The 20,294-nt window shown below is 41.4% G+C and overlaps 2 protein-coding genes across 3 annotated transcripts in view; one reads left to right on the top strand and one right to left on the bottom strand.

The window, feature by feature from the left end:
- The window catches only part of CSPP1 (centrosome and spindle pole associated protein 1), a 105,640-nt gene extending 100,316 nt beyond the window's left edge, over positions 1–5,324 (top strand). The window contains exons 30-31 of the mRNA XM_058668710.1: positions 2,836–2,958; positions 4,525–5,324. Coding sequence (XP_058524693.1) covers positions 2,836–2,958; positions 4,525–4,739 — 338 coding nt within the window. The 3' untranslated portion in view covers positions 4,740–5,324. The remainder of the gene's footprint in view (positions 1–2,835; positions 2,959–4,524) is intronic.
- Positions 5,325–6,466: 1,142 nt separating this feature from the next.
- ARFGEF1 (ADP ribosylation factor guanine nucleotide exchange factor 1) overlaps positions 6,467–20,294 on the bottom strand; it is a 123,670-nt gene continuing 109,842 nt past the window's right edge. The window contains exons 30-39 of one of the 2 annotated variants that reach the window (XM_058668712.1): positions 19,141–19,270; positions 18,166–18,301; positions 17,948–18,086; positions 16,671–16,743; positions 14,504–14,636; positions 12,410–12,549; positions 11,496–11,664; positions 10,375–10,513; positions 8,641–8,758; positions 6,467–7,436 (exon numbers count right to left, since the gene is read on the bottom strand). In XM_058668712.1, coding sequence (XP_058524695.1) covers positions 7,272–7,436; positions 8,641–8,758; positions 10,375–10,513; positions 11,496–11,664; positions 12,410–12,549; positions 14,504–14,636; positions 16,671–16,743; positions 17,948–18,086; positions 18,166–18,301; positions 19,141–19,270 — 1,342 coding nt within the window. In that variant the 3' untranslated portion in view covers positions 6,467–7,271. The remainder of the gene's footprint in view (positions 7,437–8,640; positions 8,759–10,374; positions 10,514–11,495; positions 11,665–12,409; positions 12,550–14,503; positions 14,637–16,670; positions 16,744–17,947; positions 18,087–18,165; positions 18,302–19,140; positions 19,271–20,294) is intronic. The other variant, XR_009246092.1, reaches the window with a different exon arrangement.

Here is a 20,294-nt window from a genome sequence, read left to right on the forward strand (position 1 = left end):
TTATTATTATTATTATTATTATTATTATTGGAAAGTCAGAAATACAGAGAAGAGGAGACAGAGCAAGATCTTCCGTCCGATGGTTCACTCCCCAAGCTGCTGCAATGGCTGGAGCTGAGCCAATCTGAAGCCCGGAGCCTGGAGCCTCTTCCGGGTCTCCCACGTGAGTGCAGGATCGCAAGGCTTTGGGTTGTCCTCCACTGCTTTCCCAGGCCACAAGCAGGCAGTTGGTTCTAATTCCGGTGCCGCCGGGATTAGAACTGGTGCCCATATGGGATCCTGGTGTGTACAAAGCGAGGACTTCAGCCTCTAGGCTACCACGTTGAGCCCTCCTGGCAATTCTGAAACCATGTGTTTCTTTATCTATGAAGATAGCTATTACCCAGTAGCATACACGAAGATACTACTAGATATCATCTGCAAAGATACTACTAAATATCATCTGCATTGTGTGTGCCAGGAGCATTCACCAGATAAAAAATGGTGGTGTTAGTATTACTACAGATACAGCTTTACCAAGTGGCAGTAAGTTTATTGCCCTAGGCAACCACTAATTTATTTTAGTCCATAGTTTTGTCTTTTCTTGACATCTCTTATACACTAGATCATGAGGAGGCCGTTTGTAACTGGCTTTCATCTTTCAGAGACCACCTATTCTGTAGCATTTTGGGTGCTTGATTTTTTCTGTTGCTGTGTATTTTCCACTTTTGGTAAATCCATTCAACAGTTGATGGCATTTGGGTTTTCAGCTTTTACTAATTATGAGTAATGCTAACAGCAGTCATGTACGGCTTTTTGATTCTTCTGAGTACACACCTCAGAACAGAACTACTGTGTCACACAGTCATTTGGTCTGTCGGACTGTTTCACAAAGCCGTCACACCATTTTAGATCGCACCAACTGCTTGCTTAGGTTTGTTGACTACATCCCAGCCAACACATTACTGTTTTATTATACACCTCTATGTGTGCAGTGCTTTTCTATGGTTGCTTACATTTTTTTTTTGGAGATATATCTATTAAATCCTTTGTTCCTTTTATTTTTAATTTTATGATACATTTCTATAGGTTTTGGGTTTTCCCTTAATCCCTGCCCAGATCCCCAACCCCAGCTGATTTCCCCATATTGTAACAGTGTAGTCCATCACTCTGCTGTTTAAGTGCACCCTGACATTGAGGACACAGACAGCGGCAGACAGTGCAGCCTGCTATTGCTGAGACATCCAGCAGTCTCTTTGGGAATCCATCTTGGATTTGGAACTAGAGATGCATGTTGCATTCTGTCTTCACATCTGCCTATGATATTCTGTATTACACAGTAACTATACATTCCCCTAAATGAAAAGCCATAAAACAAAGTCAACAACAGCAATATAGTTGAAAAAATTTACAACACCATGGAGTTTAACCAATGTGTGGATGAAGAAATGAAAACAACTCTGAGAAAATGATACTACTGTGTGATCTATGAGTCAGTAAAGAATAATATTAGTTATTGGGCCCAGTGGCGTGGCCTAGCAGCTAAAGTCCTCACCTTGAACGCCCCGGGATCCCATATGGGCGCCGGTTCTAATCCTGGCAGCTCCACTTCCCATCCAGCTGCCTGCTTGTGGCCTGGGAAAGCAGTCGAGGATGGCCCAATGCATTGGGACACTGCACCCATGTGGGAGACCTGGAAGAGGTTCCTGGTTCCTGGCTTCGGATTGGCGCGCACTGGGCCGTTGTGGCTCACTTGGGCTCTCTGTCTCTCCCTCCTCTCTGTATATCTGACTTTGTAATAAAAATAAATCTTTTAAAAAAATTAAAAATTAGTTATTATATAAAATATATTAATGAACTATTTTGAAGAAATGAAAATAAAAATATCAAACCCATGAGTTGCAGCAGAAACAGTATTGAAAGGGCTGTTGATCTTGTAATTTGCATGAAGGTAGCCTTTTATCAGAGAACATATTTGTGCTTTATTGATATTTCACAGAGCATAATGATCTCTGGTTGTGACTATTTGCAAATGGCAGAATTTAATTCTTTTTAACGGCTGAATAATATTCCATGGTGTAAATATACCACAGTATATATTTTTTTGGCTGGGCATCTGGGTTGTTTTCATGTCTTTACTATTACAAATTGTGCTGCTATAAATACAGGCTTACAGATCCCTTTCTTATTTGCAGATTTCATTTTCTTTGGATATGTTGGAGAGGGACAGCAGAACTGGTTATGTTAAGAGCAAGTCCCATTTTAGATGTGTGATTTGCAAATATGCTCTCTGGTTTTGCAGGCTGTTATTTTATAAATTACTGCTTGTGATTTGGTGTTTTATGTAAGAAACTATTGCTTAATTCTCCAAATAATTTAAAGATTGACTTGTGTTTACTTTTATAGCCTTTTATTTATAAATTTGGGTTTATCAGATATGTTTAACTTTTTCTGTTTCGCTTGTGGACATGCACCTGTTCCGCAGCACTGGGCGAGATGACGACTCCGTGCCTTATGGCTTCTGACTCCACACATGACATTTATTTCTGGAGCCTTTGTTTCTTCCACTGACTGTTTATAGTCCATTCCATTCTATTTTCACGAATACAGGTGGGCAAGTCCTAGCCCCTGCTGATTGTTTTTCAAGTCCTGAAATTTCCAGCCTTACCCAGTCTTGCAGCATTTAAATGTCAAATCATCTGAGCATGCAGTGATTAACACAGGAATCATGAGTATAATTGTTTTATTATGTTCACAATGAACATTTATTGAGGGCAAAAACAAATTTTGATTCATTCTGAACATAACTGAGTTAAAGAGTTTCTCTGAAATTGTTTTCCAGCTACAGGAGAACAGTCATTTTAATGTACTACCCGACGATATCTCAATCTGTCTCCAGCGTAAATATTGATCAGCTCAGAATGAGAAATGAGGAGCGCATGCGAAGACTGAATGGACAAGATAAACCTATTAATACAGGTAAATGGCCAACTTGAATGGTCTGTAGTAAATCCACCTAAGAACTCAAACCTGCTTAACATTTTCCCTGCTGCCCTGGGGACAAGATGGGGTGAGCTGCGAAGCCACACTAGGGTTAATTTTACATTAGAAGCTTATTAACCAGGCAGCCATGGTACCCATTTTAGAGAGGCATAGATTTCCCTTCGGAAGCTGATCCAGGCTTTGCTCAGCAGGGGAAATGCTGATTATGTAGTAATCACGCGCTGAAATGAGGTGATCAGAAATGATCTTCAGTGATTTGCAGGTGACTGTCAAAAAGAAATATTTTTTTTCATTTTTTGAATAGCGTTTATTTTGACTTCTGCAACAGCCTCAGACTAGCATCCTCTTTTTGGATGTTTAATATATCCGGAGTGGCCTTCAGAGCCTGGCAGGTTAAAGCTTACCCCTCAGCCCCCACCAGGCCTGCGGCCTCCACAGCACCCCCACTGGGTTCTGGGTCCGCTGCCTTGCTGCTTTCTAAAATCAGTGCTTTTAGTCTGTAGGATGATGGGATGATTGGTGTGTCAGTATCTCGTTTTAGCAAACGGTGAAGTGGCCTGTCTGTACAGTACTATTAGTATGTCGTGCTACATTACAATAATTTCCAGGAGACATTTTCTTAAGATCTTTAACATTGTTATGTAATCTCTAGGATTGAAATTTGATGGTAATTCCACACCAAAGACTAGCAGATGCAGCAAATTGAGGGAAGAGCCCTTCATAAAGAGGATATCCTTGTGTCTAAAATGCATTGTAAAAATGTTTCCTGAGGATTACTTGACTCTTTCTTAGAGTAAACTGAACATTAGGGATGTATTTGTTTGGTAGAAGATAGAGTATTTTACGAATTACTCATTAAGAAGGTTATTAGTATCTAAACTGTTTTTAACATTGTCCTTTCAAACAGGAGCTTTTGGGTGCCATGTGGATTGAGTCCTCATTAATTTGACATATCCTTTTGCTGGGCTAATCCTTCACAGACGAGGAGGTGTATTTTTTTTTTAAAGGAAATTGACATCACAGGGTAGGAAGACAGATTTATCTTTCATACCTAATATTAAGTAAGAAGCACGTATAGAAATACTTAAGAGTTGTTTAATATACTGGATATAGTTTCCTTAGGTTTAGTTTTAAGAGTAGAAGTAATTTCATCCCAATTAGTGGTTGTACAAAATTGTTTTAAATTTGTCGAGTGTTCTAGGTTGGAAGTATTTTCTAAATTTGCTGAGTTAAAGTTTTGTGTGGTAGTCGTGGCTTATCCTGAAGGTGCCAGTTAACAAAATTAAGAAATGAGACTGTATACACTTGTGTACCTAGAATCTTCTGGAAGTCCGCTACATCAGTCAATGACTTTTGTTTCACAAAATTAATCCTGTCGTTGGCCTGTTTTCTTACCTTTAAAAACGGGTGGCTCTAAGCAAAACTGGACAGTTGAGAGCACAGTTCTTTGGGGGGAGATAACTACAGAAGGCGCTGCAGTGGGTCAGGCTTCACGGACCTGGATTTGTCCTGTGGTACCTGAACTGTGTCTCTTGCCTCCAGTAGACGATGAGAGTTCACTGCTTGATCCTGATGACATCATCAAACATGTGAGCGATGACGGGTCCAACTCTGTAGCAACCGAACCCTGGCTCCGTCCTGGGACCTCAGAAACCTTGAAGCGCTTCATGGCAGAACACCTACACCAGGAGCAGCAGCAGGTTCCTGGAAAACCAGGTGCCTACACTTGGCAGGGCCTGTCCACCGCACATGGTTAAACTACGTCTGTACTGGATCCAGTAGTGTCTTGTTTGAAGTGTTGAATCTGTATACTCTACCTGGGAAGGATTTGCTTAGGCTCCATCTGTACATAAAAGTGCTTTGCCATGATGGTGTGTATGATATATATTCTGTACATAAATAAAAGGCAATGATTTTTAATATGATAGAATGCTATAGAAGTACTTTTGCTGAATTTTGCCATTAATGAAGGGGCAGTAGCTCTTGAATTCAACTACCGTATGTGCATTATTTAAACTGCTTGTCACTAGGACAAGGAGTAGAAAAGGTCTTTAATGGTACTGTAAAACCAGAATTCTGTTGGCTGACTGGTACCTATTCAAGGTGGTGCGTCTCGCAGCTGCATTTGTTGTGGCTGACTTTCCCAGCTGCTGTGTAATGAGGGAATCAAATGTCCTTGTAGCTACTGATGCAGTAGGAATTATGGGAGATATTTTATTCCTCTGAGCCATGCACTAAATGTTAAATTTTTGTCTGCATTTTATTTTTTGTGTCAATGAAAGTTACTAATTTATATGATTTAACTTAACTCCTTGATGAATAAATTTCTATTTTTATTACCATTGTTCATTTATTTTAACTTGAAATGTCTACACTAGGTTTTTAAAGGTTGAAGAGAAGAACTAACTGCTAGGGGTTTCCCTAATCAGTAAGTAGTACTCCTTCTAAAGATCAAAAACTTTTACTAGGATTACAGATTTCATCTTTGTTTCCTCTGACATAATGACGTAATATCAGACAGGGTTGCCACAACTGTGAAATTTGTTTAATAATGTAACTATTACTTTACTATTAAAAGTTTTTCTTCTGTCTCCTCTAGGGAGAGTCCTGATCCTACAACAGTAAGTATTAATCTACTAGGAGGTGAGAAGCACTTGCCAAGACAAAGCCGAAGGTTACAGTGGCTCCAGGACGCCGAAGTGGGAGGTGGGTGCCTCTCGGCTCCGGCATGAGCACAGCTATGTTCTAGGGCTGCTGAGCAGGCTTAGAACTAACGGTTCAGTGTCTGAGATAGGTGTGACTTGAGAAACAGTGTCAGCCACGCAGACCACCCTGCCCAGAGTGTGGGTTTACTTTGTATTCATAAATGTACAAAATACTAAAATTACAAATGTTGTTAGGCCAAGAAAGCTGGGTGTGCAGTAGGCTCCAGTGTCAGAAGCCGGAGGGAAGGGGAAAGCATACTGAGGTAGTAATTCTGGACAGAAATATCCTTACTGTAATTGTTTGGTTTATAATGCATCAACGAGGAAAGAAAGTCAGTGAAACATGGGGTTGCGGGTTATCCAGGTTTTCACTGCACTGATGAAATAATTCAAAAACTTTATTGACCTATAACCTGATTAGAATATGCCAGATGAGAATCAATATTGTACAGAAAGTTGTACAGAATTTTTTACATAGAAAACTTTACATCTGTACCATATACATTTTATCCATCTGAAAAAATTTTCTACATCCACTGTTAATACGGAATGCTTGACAATCTTGTCTGTAACCATCAGAGCACAATTCACAGTATGAATACATTTCCAGTAAATCTAACTTCCTCAAACCATGCCAGATTTATTTTAATATATTCAACATTAAATTCTGTACAGAGTAAAATCTACAGCAAGCCCAGTCACCCTAAAGAAAACAAACCAACCAGCAACTTAGACTCACTCTGCAGTGATTCAAGTTTCAGTCCGTGAAGGATCATTTATCAATGGCTCATCTTGAAAAGCCCTAACAGAATTCTATTACAGGCAGTCACTGTCACGAGGGATATTTTCTACATGGTTTTGTTTTCCTTTTCTTGATCTTGACAAGTAAACAACCCCCAGCTTCCAGGTATGTTAAACCCTCAAAATTACCAACCCCTCAAAAAAGGCAAAACCAAAAATCCCACAAAATATAAAAGACAGTTCAACCAAAACGTTTAGTGCATCTGACAAAATATTAGGGGTATTTAGCAAGTGGATAAGAAAATAAAGAAATAAACCAGTGCAGGAAGAAGTCTATACTGTTTACGATTTTATATTACAGACCTGCAGCTCTGTACATTTTTCACAGGAGGATGATTACCAATCTCAGGCAGCCTGAGTGTGCAAAAATCAGAATAATACCATAGTTGCTAAATAATTTTTTTTTTAACCATTAACAATAATTTCTTTTTCCCTGACCCCCTCATTTAGAAACATTTTTTCCTTCAAAATACAGCTCTCCTGAGTTGTACTTCTGGTAGAAGTTCTGTCTTTACATCTCTATCTAGTCTTTGGGTAAGTTTCACTTTGCACAACCTGCCAAAACCGTGTGGGATAGGGACAGGCTGGTGAGCAAACAGCTTCCCATTCAATGTGAACCAACACACAGACTCCATCCCATTTTTACTGGGGATTGGAGTGTTTGCAGTCTGAGCCCCAGTTCTATGCATTGTCGACCAGTAGCCCTCAGCCACGCAGTTCAGGCAGGCAACCTCAGCTCCTCAAGCGCAGAGGGATGTAAACACCAACAAAAGATCGTTCCCATCACTGCTTGTTTATTCCAAGTTCCTGTTCTTGTGGTTGTGATATCTGAAAAACTACTCCAATTCGCAGAAAAAATCTTCTAAGAACAGCACGAAGTTCAGGAATCAAGTCAAATTGCATAATTTCACATAGCAGAGGGTAGTAGAATGATGCGTGAGCTTTAAACTGGGGGGAAAATACATTTGTCCATTAGTTACGCTTACACTGACAACTGCAAAGCCTAGAACCTCCTAAGGCAGGGAAGGCAGTCTGCCCCAGGTAGTGATGTATTCAGGAGTCACCTAATTAAGGATCTCTTACAAATAGAGGTGCCTCAAGCAGTGTGCAGGAGGGATGGGTGTCCTGTGTCACAGTACCTGCTGGATTCAGAAGGTGGCTCAGGGTCAGGGAGCCCTGGAGGGCAGCAGTGGATTGAGTCTGCGACTTGTACCATTGGCCTAGGCCACTCTGGACATTTGGAGGGTAAGAACAGTGAATGGTACTCGTTCAGAAGTTTATCGAAAAATGAAATTAAAAGCCAATTTTGGCACAGAAATTTTTTGAAACCTGTGTCATTTTTCCAATTATATGCATTTTCCATGCACAAGATTTCGAAATCACTTGTATGCATGGATTTCAAAGATTTTGCATCAAAATCCTTTTACTGTATTTTAAAAGCAGAAGGTGACACAGGAGTTCACACTGGCCGACCAGCAATGTGAGGGGAGAAATCCTTTTAATGGCAATGCCTGAATTCCTGAAATGGTACCCTTTGTTCTATGTGAAGTACATGAACCTTGTCCAGGCAGAGCTGTGCACTTTCCCTACCCACAGCTCAATGCTACCTTAACCCCTCAGTCTGAGCCTGTCCTTTCCTGCTCTGCACGCCCCCAGGAAGCACCACGACAGCCGTGGCAGGAGAGCCAGCTGTGATTTCACGTGGACTGGGGTTTGGACTCCTGCAAACTCTGTGGCTGCTTGTGGCTTTAAATTACTTCTCTAGGTTACCTGCTGCATTGGTGAGATTGCACTGCATCCGGGCACAGGGCAGGTGAGCCACGGTGACACTGTACAGGGCCCAGCTGCACTGCCCCACCTCCACAGGCTGCCCTGTGCTACTAGGTCACCTGACTTGGCATTCTGAAACCTGTTCCCAAGGGTCACACACACACGTTGCCGCAAGATGACAGCAGCCTGGACCCTAGGCCTAGGAGTGACTATGTGCAGCCTCCAGTTGAAAATGGGTCAGAAGGGAGACTTCAACACTGGGGGAACTCGGGGCTCCTCAGGGTGCCTGAGGGACTCGGACTGCTCCTCCTGAGGGCAACAGAAGTAGCTAAGGGTCCTGAAGAAGCAGCAGTGCAGGCTGGGCAGGGAGGAGCACACTCACCCTGTTGTCGCTTATCTTTAGAACCTTCGTTAGAAACAAAAGCAGTAAGTTAGTCCAGGCTTCCCGGTGGCTTTCTGATGTTAGAGTGAGGAAGTAGCTGAGGGCTTCACTGCAGACACTGCAAAAGAGAAGGTTAACTGTGATGTCCCTGCAACCTGGGCGTCTGCGCTCGCTGAGCAAGACCAAGGCAGTGGCCGCTAACTACCGAGGAGCCTGCGGGGCCTGACGGGGTGCTGCAGTAAGTAGAGCTGTTGCTCCTCCCAGAGGTTGCTGGATTGAGTCCCAGCTGTTCCACTTCATCCAGCTCCCTGCTGGTGGCGGGGAAGGCAGAGGAAGATGGCCTAAGTGTTTGGACTCCTGTCCCCCATATGTGAGTTGAGGAAACTCCCAGTTCTGACCATTTATTTTTCACATATTTTTTTTAAAGCTTGCCAGATTTCATTATTTACTAGAGTATCCATATGTTTTTAAAATTAGGAACACCCAACATTTTAAAAACCTGTTGTGGGCCCAGCGGCGTGGCCTAGCGGCTAAAGTCCTCACCTTGAAAGCCCCGGGATCCCATATGGGCGCCGGTTCTAATCCCGGCAGCTCCACTTCCCATCCACCTCCCTGCTTGTGGCCTGGGAAAGCAGTCGAGGACGGTCCAAAGCTTTGGGACCCTGCACCCGCGTGGGAGACCCGGAAGAGGTTCCTGGTTCCTGGCTTCAGATCGGCACGCACCGGCCGTTCTGGTCACTTGGGGAGTGAATCATCAGATGGAAGATCTTCCTCTCTGTCTCTCCTCCTCTCTGTATATCTGACTTTGTCATAAAATGAATAAATCTTTAAAAAAAAAAAAACAAAACCTGTTGCAACATTTTGACAAAGCCACTGTGAGGAAGCACAGGTGCAAGTGTGTCGAGATCTGGGCTGAACTCGGTGCGGCTTTCTAATGCGGATGAGGCTTTACCAATAGCAAGACAGAGGGACCAGGTTATCTCTTTCTGCAGTCCATTTAACTGGAGAACATGTATTCCCCAACTAGACACAAACACAATGCAGCTGAAATATTCTTCCTAAATGGCATGTTTCACTCCTAGCTTAAGTTCCAGCTGTGATAAAATAAAAACAACGAACAAGCATCAACTGAAACCCCCAAATACTTTTCTTCAGCTAAATGCAGGGAGGCAAGTTTTCACATTCACAAAACATTGCTCTACAATGTGGCTGTTTTGTAAGATGAGAAAGGACTAACCTATATCACAGCTTAAAGTTTTTAAAATTTGAGAAAACTTTTCGTCAACCTGTAGGCATGCCACCAGCTGTTCAAAGCATGTTTGCTTATTGAGGCCCAGCTTTGTGGCATAGTGAGTTAAGTTGCTACCACTGGCATCAGCATCTCATACAGGTCCTGGCACCTCTGCTTCTGCTCGAACTCCCTACTAATGCACCTGGGAAAACAGCATAAGACAGCCCAACTGTTTAGGTCCTTCACCCACGTAGCAGACCTGGATGGTCTTTGGCCTGGCTATTACAACCATTTGGAGAGTTGCCAGTAGCTGGATGATTGATCGCTCTCTCAATCTATTTCACCTAAATCTTTGAAATAGTGCAGACCATCTACTACTACTTGCAGTCATCCTGTAAACACGAGGCTCCTGGCCCCAGCGGCTCAGCTACCTGCTTGTTGTCGGCACCCCTTTCTGGCTCTGCCCCATGTTGCCACAGGCAGAAATCAGTGGAGGGTCTTACTTCAGAAGCCTCTGCTGGACCTCCTCCCAGGCACTGACCCGGTTCTCATCCATGTACATCCGGAAGAGAATGCGCAGCCCACAGGCAAGGCTGCTTGTTTCCTGCTTCAGAAGGTTGGGCTTGGATTTGCCTTTGAAACCTGCAGAAAGGGAAGTTCCTGGATTTAGTTTGGAAAGCTGCTTCCATACAGCAGCCTATGTGTGGGGCAGGGAATGAGGTTGCCAGCATCCCACATAGGTGCAGCTTTGAGTCCCAGCTCTTCCAGTTCTGATCCAGCTCCCTGTAGGAACACCTGTGAAAGCAGTAGAGGCTGGTCCTAGTGCTGGGGCCCCTGTACCCCCTTCAGAGACTGGGAGGAGGCTCCTGGCGTTGGGCTTCAGAATGGTCCAGCTCCAGCCATTGCAGCCATTTGGGGAGTAGACCAGTGGATGGAACATCTCTCCCTGCCCCCCTTCACTGGAGCTCTTCCTTTAAAATAAATGAATAAATCTTGAAAAAGCAGCCTGTGTGGTGGCACAGAGCCAAGTGACCCCAGAGCAGCCTGGGCCTAGCCCACACAGATAGATGCTCTCAGCAGGAAGCCGCAGCACAGCTGAGGCCTGGCATGTAGGATTCTTTTTCCCTCAAAATTGGGACCGGAAGATAGGAAACACCTGTGCTAGACATCCTGGATTTGGCGGGGGCACAATGCTAGGTCTGGGGAAGACTGTATCACTCGCCGGAAGGATGCAGGGCCCAGCAAATGCAGAAACCAGGCCTCTGCTTGCCTTAGCACCAACAGTTCCTGTGGAATGATGGCAGTGACCGGGGTTGGAGAGGAAAGACAGAAGTACAGACTACTCTTTCTAGAAGGTTCAGCTTCAACTGCAAGAAGATGAATAAACAGAGCCTAGCACTGTATAAAGGACAGCTTTTTGGGGGTTGATGTGTATTAACACAAAGGCCCAGTCTGGATAAACAAAATGAAAGCACTGTCGTAACAGGTGGACTAAACAAGGCAGAAACAAATCACCCAGGTAGTTTATCTGGCTCATTGTTACCCAGTGAAAGACTGGAATATCAAACTATTTTTACTGTGCTTCCAGTTAATGAACTCTACAATGCGAGACCTCACAACTTACCTGCTTTCCACAGAGCAGTCCTTTGTTCATTGTTGGAATTAAACGCTTTTGCAAATCTATGTGACTCTAACAGGCAATCCAGTAGCTTAAAAAGTTGCTGTGATGTTAGAAAGCGATACATTCCTTGGTCTTGAGTATCAACTCGAACATCAAAATCCACCGCATCTCTCTTAGGAAAACAAACCACCACAGCACACAGAGTCATGTAATTTTGGTAAGTTACAATTCACTAGTCATAGCAACTCTGCTCTATTTTAAAAACAAATAGGAAACACATGTTTTCTGTTTTGCACTCAGGTAAGCACCCACTGTCCCAAGTGGCTCCTGGAATCTGCACTCCTGGAGCAAGCCCGTGTCCTCTTCACATCTGTGGTCGTGTAACCAACTGCAGAAAGCAGGCTTTTCTACTAGCCCAGAGGGTTGGAGGAGCTGCCCAGCAGCCTTCCCTGTCCATGTTTCACTTTTCAAGTTACCTGACTGTTGGGCTCAGTGAGTCAGTCTCCTACCCATCTCAGAGCTGTTAGACTCCCACTCCCTTGGTGGTTGCATTTGTAGCCCAAACCTGCGTTGGCTCTCTCACTGCTGCTCTGTGGGACTGTCTGGGCTGCCACAACAGACAACCTTCTTCTCTGCATCAAGTACTATCCCTACTAAATCAGAAACAACTGCACTGCCTTTTCTACTCAGTCATTCTCGTTAAGGGAAAGGTCTCACCAATGATTATGCCAATTTGGAGAAAAAAGTGAAGTCTTCCCTTAACTCCATCAGGCTCCTCAAGCAATTACCCTGTTCCCTTTACTGCAAAACTCTGACAGAGTCAGCAACATCTCTAGCCTGACCTCTGCTCGATCCCAGGCTGTCAAAACTAACTTTGTGCTCAGACAGTACCATCAGTGGTCCTGATGTCGCCTTACCTGCGCTGCAGCTAAGTTTTCGGCATCTTCCTTCTTACTTGTGGCTGGGAAGAACACGATGTTGTCGATAGTCTGGATGAGTTCCAGCTGCACAACACATTTAATCAACAGGGCAGCAAACAATTTTTGTTCTGGAAATTCTGTGAGGAAACCCCCCAATGCACATGCAAACAAAAAATTATTTTGAATCCTTTGATTTCTATGACATTACAATGCTAAGGAAACACTACACATATAACATCCTGAGAAGGACATCGTGCCTTCGCACGCTGCACTGCTTGCCAATTTTCATTTAGACAGTACTTAGAAAAGTAATTTTTATAACAACAAAAATACCCCCACATGACTTAGAACAGCAAGTATATCCAAGTGATTCAGGTAACTAAATAAAATTTAATGAAGCAAAATAACAAACTTAAATAGAATTTACTATAAACCCAAGTCTGACTTGAAAACAGGTAACATAAGAACCTGTACCATGAGAAAACAATGGAAATCTAATATATGAGACAGAAGTGAAAGAACCAAAAGTGTGATCAGACTATGCAATATTGTGCTTATTAACAGCATGCATTTTATTTACATCTAGACTAACTGAAAAACCCATTTATAGGATCAAAAGCAGTAGTTTAAAGATCAAAACTTGGGAGGAAAACCCCACGATCTTGGATTTGGCAATGGATTCTTATCTATGACACCACAAGTATTATAAAAGGAAAAAAAAGATCTCATTGGTTTTAGAAACTTTTGTGCATCAGAAAATAGTATTTTCAGAATCAAAGATGACCCAAGTGAAAGAAAATAAAGAATTATAAACAATATATCTGATACAGGTCTTTAAACAAAAATACAAGCTTAATGAAAAACGAAAAAAGGACATGAATAAAAAGTTATCCAAAGAAGATATAAATGTACAAGTACATGAAATACAGTTAACATCACCATTCTTGAGAGAAAAATCAAAACTACACTGATGTCTACCACTTAACACCCACTAGGATGGCTATCACTTTAAACAGGGTCTAGCAAAGATGTGGGAAAACTGGAACTGCTGTTGGAAACATAAAATGGTATAGCCACTGTAGGAAATAATTTGCTGGCTGGCTACTCTAAAAGTTAACACAGATTTACTAGATAAGCAATTCCAAAGAACTGAAAACAAGTAGTCAAGCAACAGTTGTACACAAACGGTCAGAGTAGCATCATTCAGAACTAAAGGTGGAACAAACCCAAACGTCTGTCTATGAGCGGATGACTGGAGAAACAATATGGTGGACGCACAGATGGGCTAGACCTCAGCAGTCAGAAACTGCCTAGCGGATGCATGCTTCAGTGAGCTACAGCTTGAAAATAGGATGGCAAGCAAAAGCAGCCAGGGAGAAAAGGGCACACACACAATTCAGATCACATGAAATACCCAGGACAGCCAACTCAGAGACCCAGAAGGCACACTGCTGTTAGGGACTGGGATTCCTTTTGGGGCTTTCAAAACGTCCAGGGGCCAGCGATGGAGGGTGCACAGCATGGGGAATGTATCATGTATCACTGTAAAAGGTTTACTTTTGTTACTTGAATTTCACCTCAGCTTTTAAAAACTGCTTAAAGTTGTTCCATCTCCTCTGAGGAGGCTGTCCTAGGTGTTAATTTTGCTTCAGCAAACAAAACTAACAATTTTAAGTAAAAGCCCTCCTTTGCTTGGAGAAGGGGATCGGAGGACTGTGGGTGGGAAGTCTCCCCTCAGCCAGGGAGGAGCTCCTGCATGGAACACTGGTCCCTCACCTGCAGGTGCAGACGAAGCCTGTTAGGCTTCTTCCTCTACAGACAAAAATGTGGCTGACAGGAATGAAAATGGAAGATTCACGTGCTTGACACAACACTAGTCAGTTGTATCATGAAAAAAACAAATTTTGCCAACGTTAGAGCAGTTTTGACTTTCTGCAAGAAGGCATTATAGATGTCCCAGGCAGGGTACACACACTAAAGAAGAACACACAGCCAATTACAGAGCATGTGCGTCTTAGTAATGTAAGAGATAACGTTTGCTGCCTCTTTCCTATGTAACAGGCACCATTTTTATTTAAGCAAATAACTCACTTGCTGTAGACTTGATTTTGCTGACCTCTTCATTTACCGTAGAGCCAGAAACCACTGGTACTTGCTGTCTGTTATCTGTAGTTCTGGGTTGAATGGAATCGTGAATATCTACAGATTTCTGTGATATTGTATCCTAATAAAATAGAAAAACCAATATAAGTATGGTCAAAGATGAAAATTTTTGTTATTTAGTTTTAAGAAACTGTATTGTGTTTCTATGAAATGATATCCTATGCATGGTAATTACATATACAATGAAAACTACTTCAATTTAACTGTATAAATGGATAAGCTGACAGCCTTTGAAAACATGTTTTCTTTTTGACCCTCATGTAGCTTAGGCTAGATACTACCTAATAAAAAAGCCAACCCCAGCACATGGAGAACGGCTCAGCAAGACACTCTGGTGCTGAGCCCTACAGAGACGCAGACTGCATGGAGGGCAGAGGCCGGCTGGGTCTGGGGACTGATCTTGTCACCCAAGGAACCAGGGACAATTAGTGGCAAGGGTTGCAGAGCAGGAATGTGGTACCCTGGAGAGAAGCTGGAGACTGAGTCCAGCATATTTACCCAAGATTAGAGCTACAGCATGATTAACAGAGGCTTAGGGCGAATCTTTCGGATCTCAACACGGAGATAACACTTTCCTCACAGGCTGGGAACAAGCAGAGATCACGGATGCAAAGCCCAAAGCACACTGTTAAACAAAACATGGCTGTCATTTCTATTATTAGTAGCTTTACTTATTCTAACTTGACAGTGCCCGTCCTGCGTTACTAGACAGTGCTAATCAAAATAATACTAGAACTGCGATTTAAAACATTAAAGTTTATAATTTTTCATTTCCAGTTCTGGATAACTTGCACCATACCTGGCCCACAAACATGAAGACAGGTGTGAAGTGAAAGCTCTACAAAAACCTAAAGCTATTTTATCTTTGTTATGATGGTTTCTTCCTCACTTTAAGAGACAGAGGCTTTGATTAAAAATTGTAAGGATTCAGCAGAGTACTTAGTTGGCCACAATGGCTTAAAATACATTTTAAAATATAAAACTTATATAAAATGCTTATAGCGAAACTTATAAAACTAAATTGTTTTAAAGGAGTATTTATTGTCTGTCAAAATAACAGACACAAAAAACACACTTCTCTCCTGTCGGAAGCTAACATGGTTGCAGAAGCGTGGCACTAATCCCGGGAGGGCAGGGAAGCAGAGCCCAGGAGGCTGGATGAAGCAGGCATGAGCTCCAGTGGTCTGTATAGCCCAGGATGCATATAACCACAATAATTCATCATCTATTTCAAAATAAGAAGAGAAGGATTCTAAGATTCTCAACACAGTGATAATGAGAAAAACGTGAAGCTTTCAGCCGGACTCCTTAACTTTGGTGTTTAGGACTGAGATAAGAGAATGTGCAAGCTTCTACTAATTCACTCCCCAAAGGCCCCACTGGAAATTGCTGTTAGTTTTCACACAGCACTGGCAGGAAACAACCAGACGAGCCTTTCCGCACTGCCTCGCACGGTCTGCACTAGGCAAGAAACAAATCAGGAGCAGGGACTTGCAGTGGAACCCAGACACTTCAAAGAAAGATGTGAGCATGCTCCAAATGCCTATCCCTGTGCCCTACGCTTATAAACAGACTGAAGTAACCTGTCCATGACTTTTACAGAGCTAAACGGCAACTGTCCAAAAAAATCTATCACCATGAAATTTAACCTGAGAATTCTGGACCACAAAATTAGAGTTGGGCTCATTATTATATGATGAATATATATGTCCCCTCCAAAATTTAACTTGAAATCTCCAGTGCAACCTTAAAAGAGATGGACGCCTTGCGGAGCTGAGTAGGCCCACAGATAAAAGGGCTGGAGGAAATCAGTGAGCCCCACCCCCCTTTGTTCCTCTTCCTCTGCTTTCTGCCTTTCAAAGCATTATCTTAGAAGCAGAGAGCAGCTCTCTTAAGACACCAAAGTTGCCTGCACTTGGATCCTGAACTTTCCAGCCTCTAAAACTGTAAGAAAATGAAATTATTATTTATAAGCTACCCAAGCTCAGATATTTTGTTATAATACCAGGAATGGACTAGAACAATTATATAAAAAATTCTGGCCCACGGTAAAATTACCAATTACAAATTTTAAATACACTGTAAGAAAACTTACCAACTGCTTTTCACTCACAGGAGATGGAGGTTGTGGGGCAGTTTCCCCGGAAGCAGGATGCCAGGTCAAGAGCCTTTAAAATACCAAAATCAGATCAATCATTAGGGATAAGGTGTGTAGCAGAAACCAGACTGAACATATTTTGAAATGGCACAAAAAAGAATATATAAAAAACTTGTTAAGCTCTTGAATAGTACTTGGAGAAATCTAGTAAAAAGCTTAAAATATGTACTCCCACAGAATAATCAGAATCCAATTATGTAAAGTTTTTACAAAAAAAACCTTTAAAAAATTTTAATGCCATCAACTATTTTCCAAAGAATATTTTTAAAAAATATAAAAAGTACATAGAATTAAAACAAAAAAATTCACATATAATCCTTTAGGTTCTATGTGTATAAACATAAGAAAGGCAAAACTTGTCTCAAGAGACAAGTGAAATCATCAGCCCTAGATGAGGTCGGTGGTCAGGACAGAGAAATGCCTGAGGAGCGGGTTCCTGTCCGAGGAGCAGGAGCCCAGGGGAACACGGCCGACAGACAACGCCAGCAAGAGACGATTATCAGATATACTTAATGTCATATGTATTTTCATGAGCACATAATAAAAGAAGGAAAATACCTAATATACTTAAAAAAAGTTTTTGAAGATTAAAAATCTGAAAATTCTTTCATGAATGGTAGTGTACCACAGCTGTGGATCTACATGATTTAAAAATCGTAATCTATGATTAAAAACTCAGGTACAGACAGCTTCCCAGCTCAGCTCCTAGGGTGCTCTCATTCAAAGTTTCCTACAAATAATCCAGGCATTAACTACAGATGCATTTAGCCCAAATATGTTTTTCCCTCTGATAAAACTATCCCACTATAATTCAAAACACATCCTTTACATTAAAATGACAATTTACTGTAAAATGCAGTATTTGCAAAGTAAATTTTCCTTAGACTATTAAATCCATAGTAACTATAACACATATTGAGCTTCAATCTTTTCCCAACTCCCAAATGCAAAATTACTGCTTGGATAAATTAAATTTTGCAAGTCAGTAGAACCATTTCATTCTGACTCAAATTCTGAATAATTAGAATAAAGATTTTTGGCTTACAAAGAACTTTATTCATGCATTTGCTGTGGTTTACAACTTTTTTTTTTAAATAAATCTGAATCCATGTGGCATGAGAACACAGATTACTAGCCACTCTCCAACTGTTAAGAGCTGCTCACTATCAAACCCGCTGAGCGCATCAATATAAAGTTGTATAAAATTTTCTTACGCATGTGGGATTGTGGTCTTGAAGATATCCAATGTGCAGTTACAAGTTTTATCCCAGATTTCTGGGGTAAATTTTTCCCCATTCAGGATAACAACATTCTCTAAGCAGTTTGTTCCAGATCGTGCTAACTGCTCATTGTCTAGAAGAAAAGAGCAATTGATTTATATATTACCAGGGTCACAGTTAACCCTCTGTGCCACATATCTCTACAGACCTACCTTGCTGTACACACCAGTAAAGCTGGGCGAAAATATCATCCAACAGTACGTCACTGAGTACTTCCAGATACTGCGTGAACACGTCACAGATGGCATAAAGCGCATGGTTGCAGGTTGTTGTCATCCACTCAGCTTTCTGGGGTGATGGGGGGAAGGTCATTACATTAAAGTCATGCCATTCCTCAACTATTAGGATGAAGAGGATTCAGAGAATTGTGTTTACACATTTATAATACAAGACTGCCAATGTTCCTTTTCGACTAGTTAATTCCCTCTAAAATAACAAATTCACCTCAACATGATATCTAGTACATGTTCCTCCATTATCACCAAGGTACAAATAATTTGTTCTTTTCACTTTGTTCTCATTATTAGAAACTCGCTGCATCACCTCAATAGTAGTATAATATCTTAAAAAAAATATCCATTAGTAACAGCAAGTGACCTTAATGTGGGATATGATGAAATGGGAAAGAAAAATCAAAAAGCAGAATTTATGTAAGCAAGGGTAGCAAAGGTTGAAAATAAAAGTGGCTTTCCTGAAATATGGTTACTCAAGAACAATATAAAAGGGCAAAAAGAAATACATAAAATAGTAACTTATTTTTTCAAACATAAAAAGAGCAACAGCAGCACTCTGTATTTAAAACTGTGAAATGGGACAAAAGATGAAAAATTCTGAGGTCTCTGCACAATTCTTGAAATTTTTCTGGTTGTGGTTGGAGCAACATGTGGGGGAAAAATGGGGAGCGCAGCAAGCACACTGGAAACACAGGAATCAATTAATTAACCAGATTAGCTATATTCTTCCAAATAATGTTTTTGTTTATACAAAACTACTGTGATACTCTCATGCCTTAAAGAAATATTTTTTAGGAATCATTCTGTTAAATGTGTTTAATCGAATGTATTGCAGAAAAGCACTAGGAACCTTTTAAAATGGCTAGGCTGCACGGAAACACTGTATCCTCTTACCTCTGTCTGCTGCTCCGGCAATTTCATATTGTCAAAGATTCTAAAAACAATTCTAAATAAATCTTGCCACCAGTGTTTTTCGTAAGTGTTGCCATATGTTTTCATTATTTCAAACATCACTGTTAAACCCCTAAATTAACAAAACATAATTAGGAAAGATATAATGCAAAAAGGCATACACTTGCTACAACAGTTTTTATGCCAAACCTAATGAAACTAAGAGGTTTCTTAGGATACATAATGCAGGATCTCAAAGGCCTTGGCAGTAACGTAAAGATTCACTTTTTTCCCCCTATTCTCACCCACCATTCCAGAATTTAAAAACTGTAAGAGAAAATACAGCAGAAGTAGGTTAGTATGAGTGAATATTAACTTTGTGGTCCTAAGGCCAAGAAACAAAATGTATACACAGACTTCCAAGAATAAAACTTCGATTCTGGAAAAAAGCTTTTCACACATCCATGGGAATTCTTAGCTAACACTACAAATGTGGTTTATCAATGCCCATAACGACAGTCTCTATACAAGGACTCCCTGCTCTGTGAGGGCAGGGGTTCTGTGTTCATCACCGGGGGGAAGAAGTATTAAAAAAACGAAATACAGAGTATCAGAGTTCCTAATTTTTGTTTTTGAAACAACACATTTACGCAGTCACAAAAAAAGCTTGATCTTTTCTTTGCATGTTACTTTTTTCTTCCTGGCCAAATACATCATCCATTAGTTTCAAAATGGCTTGTATATTAGAGGACGGTAAGTCTCCGTAAGGACTGGTAATTACTCCCCAGTTCATTTGCTGATATGCAATCAGCAAGCAAGTATACAGTACTTGGCATTAGTTGGTGTTCAACAAATATTTGTTGTATGAATGTGTGAAAGGACACAGTTAAAAGGACCAATGTCACGCTGCAGGGTTAAGCTGCTGCCGACGATGCTGGCATCTCATATCGGCCCTGAACTCAGCTCCAGCTGCTCTGTTTCCAGTCCAGCTTCCTGTTCAGGTGCCTGAGAAAACAAGAGGACTCAAATCATTGGGCCTTTGCCACCCAAATAGCCTGGCCCTGGCTACTGTGGCCATATGAGTGAGCTAATGGGTGGAAGATCTCTGTCTCTTTCAAATTAATAAATAGTTCTTTACAAACCAAACCAAACCAAAC

This window comes from Ochotona princeps, chromosome 9 (genome assembly GCF_030435755.1).
Source record: "Ochotona princeps isolate mOchPri1 chromosome 9, mOchPri1.hap1, whole genome shotgun sequence".
Classification (NCBI taxonomy): domain Eukaryota; kingdom Metazoa; phylum Chordata; class Mammalia; order Lagomorpha; family Ochotonidae; genus Ochotona; species Ochotona princeps.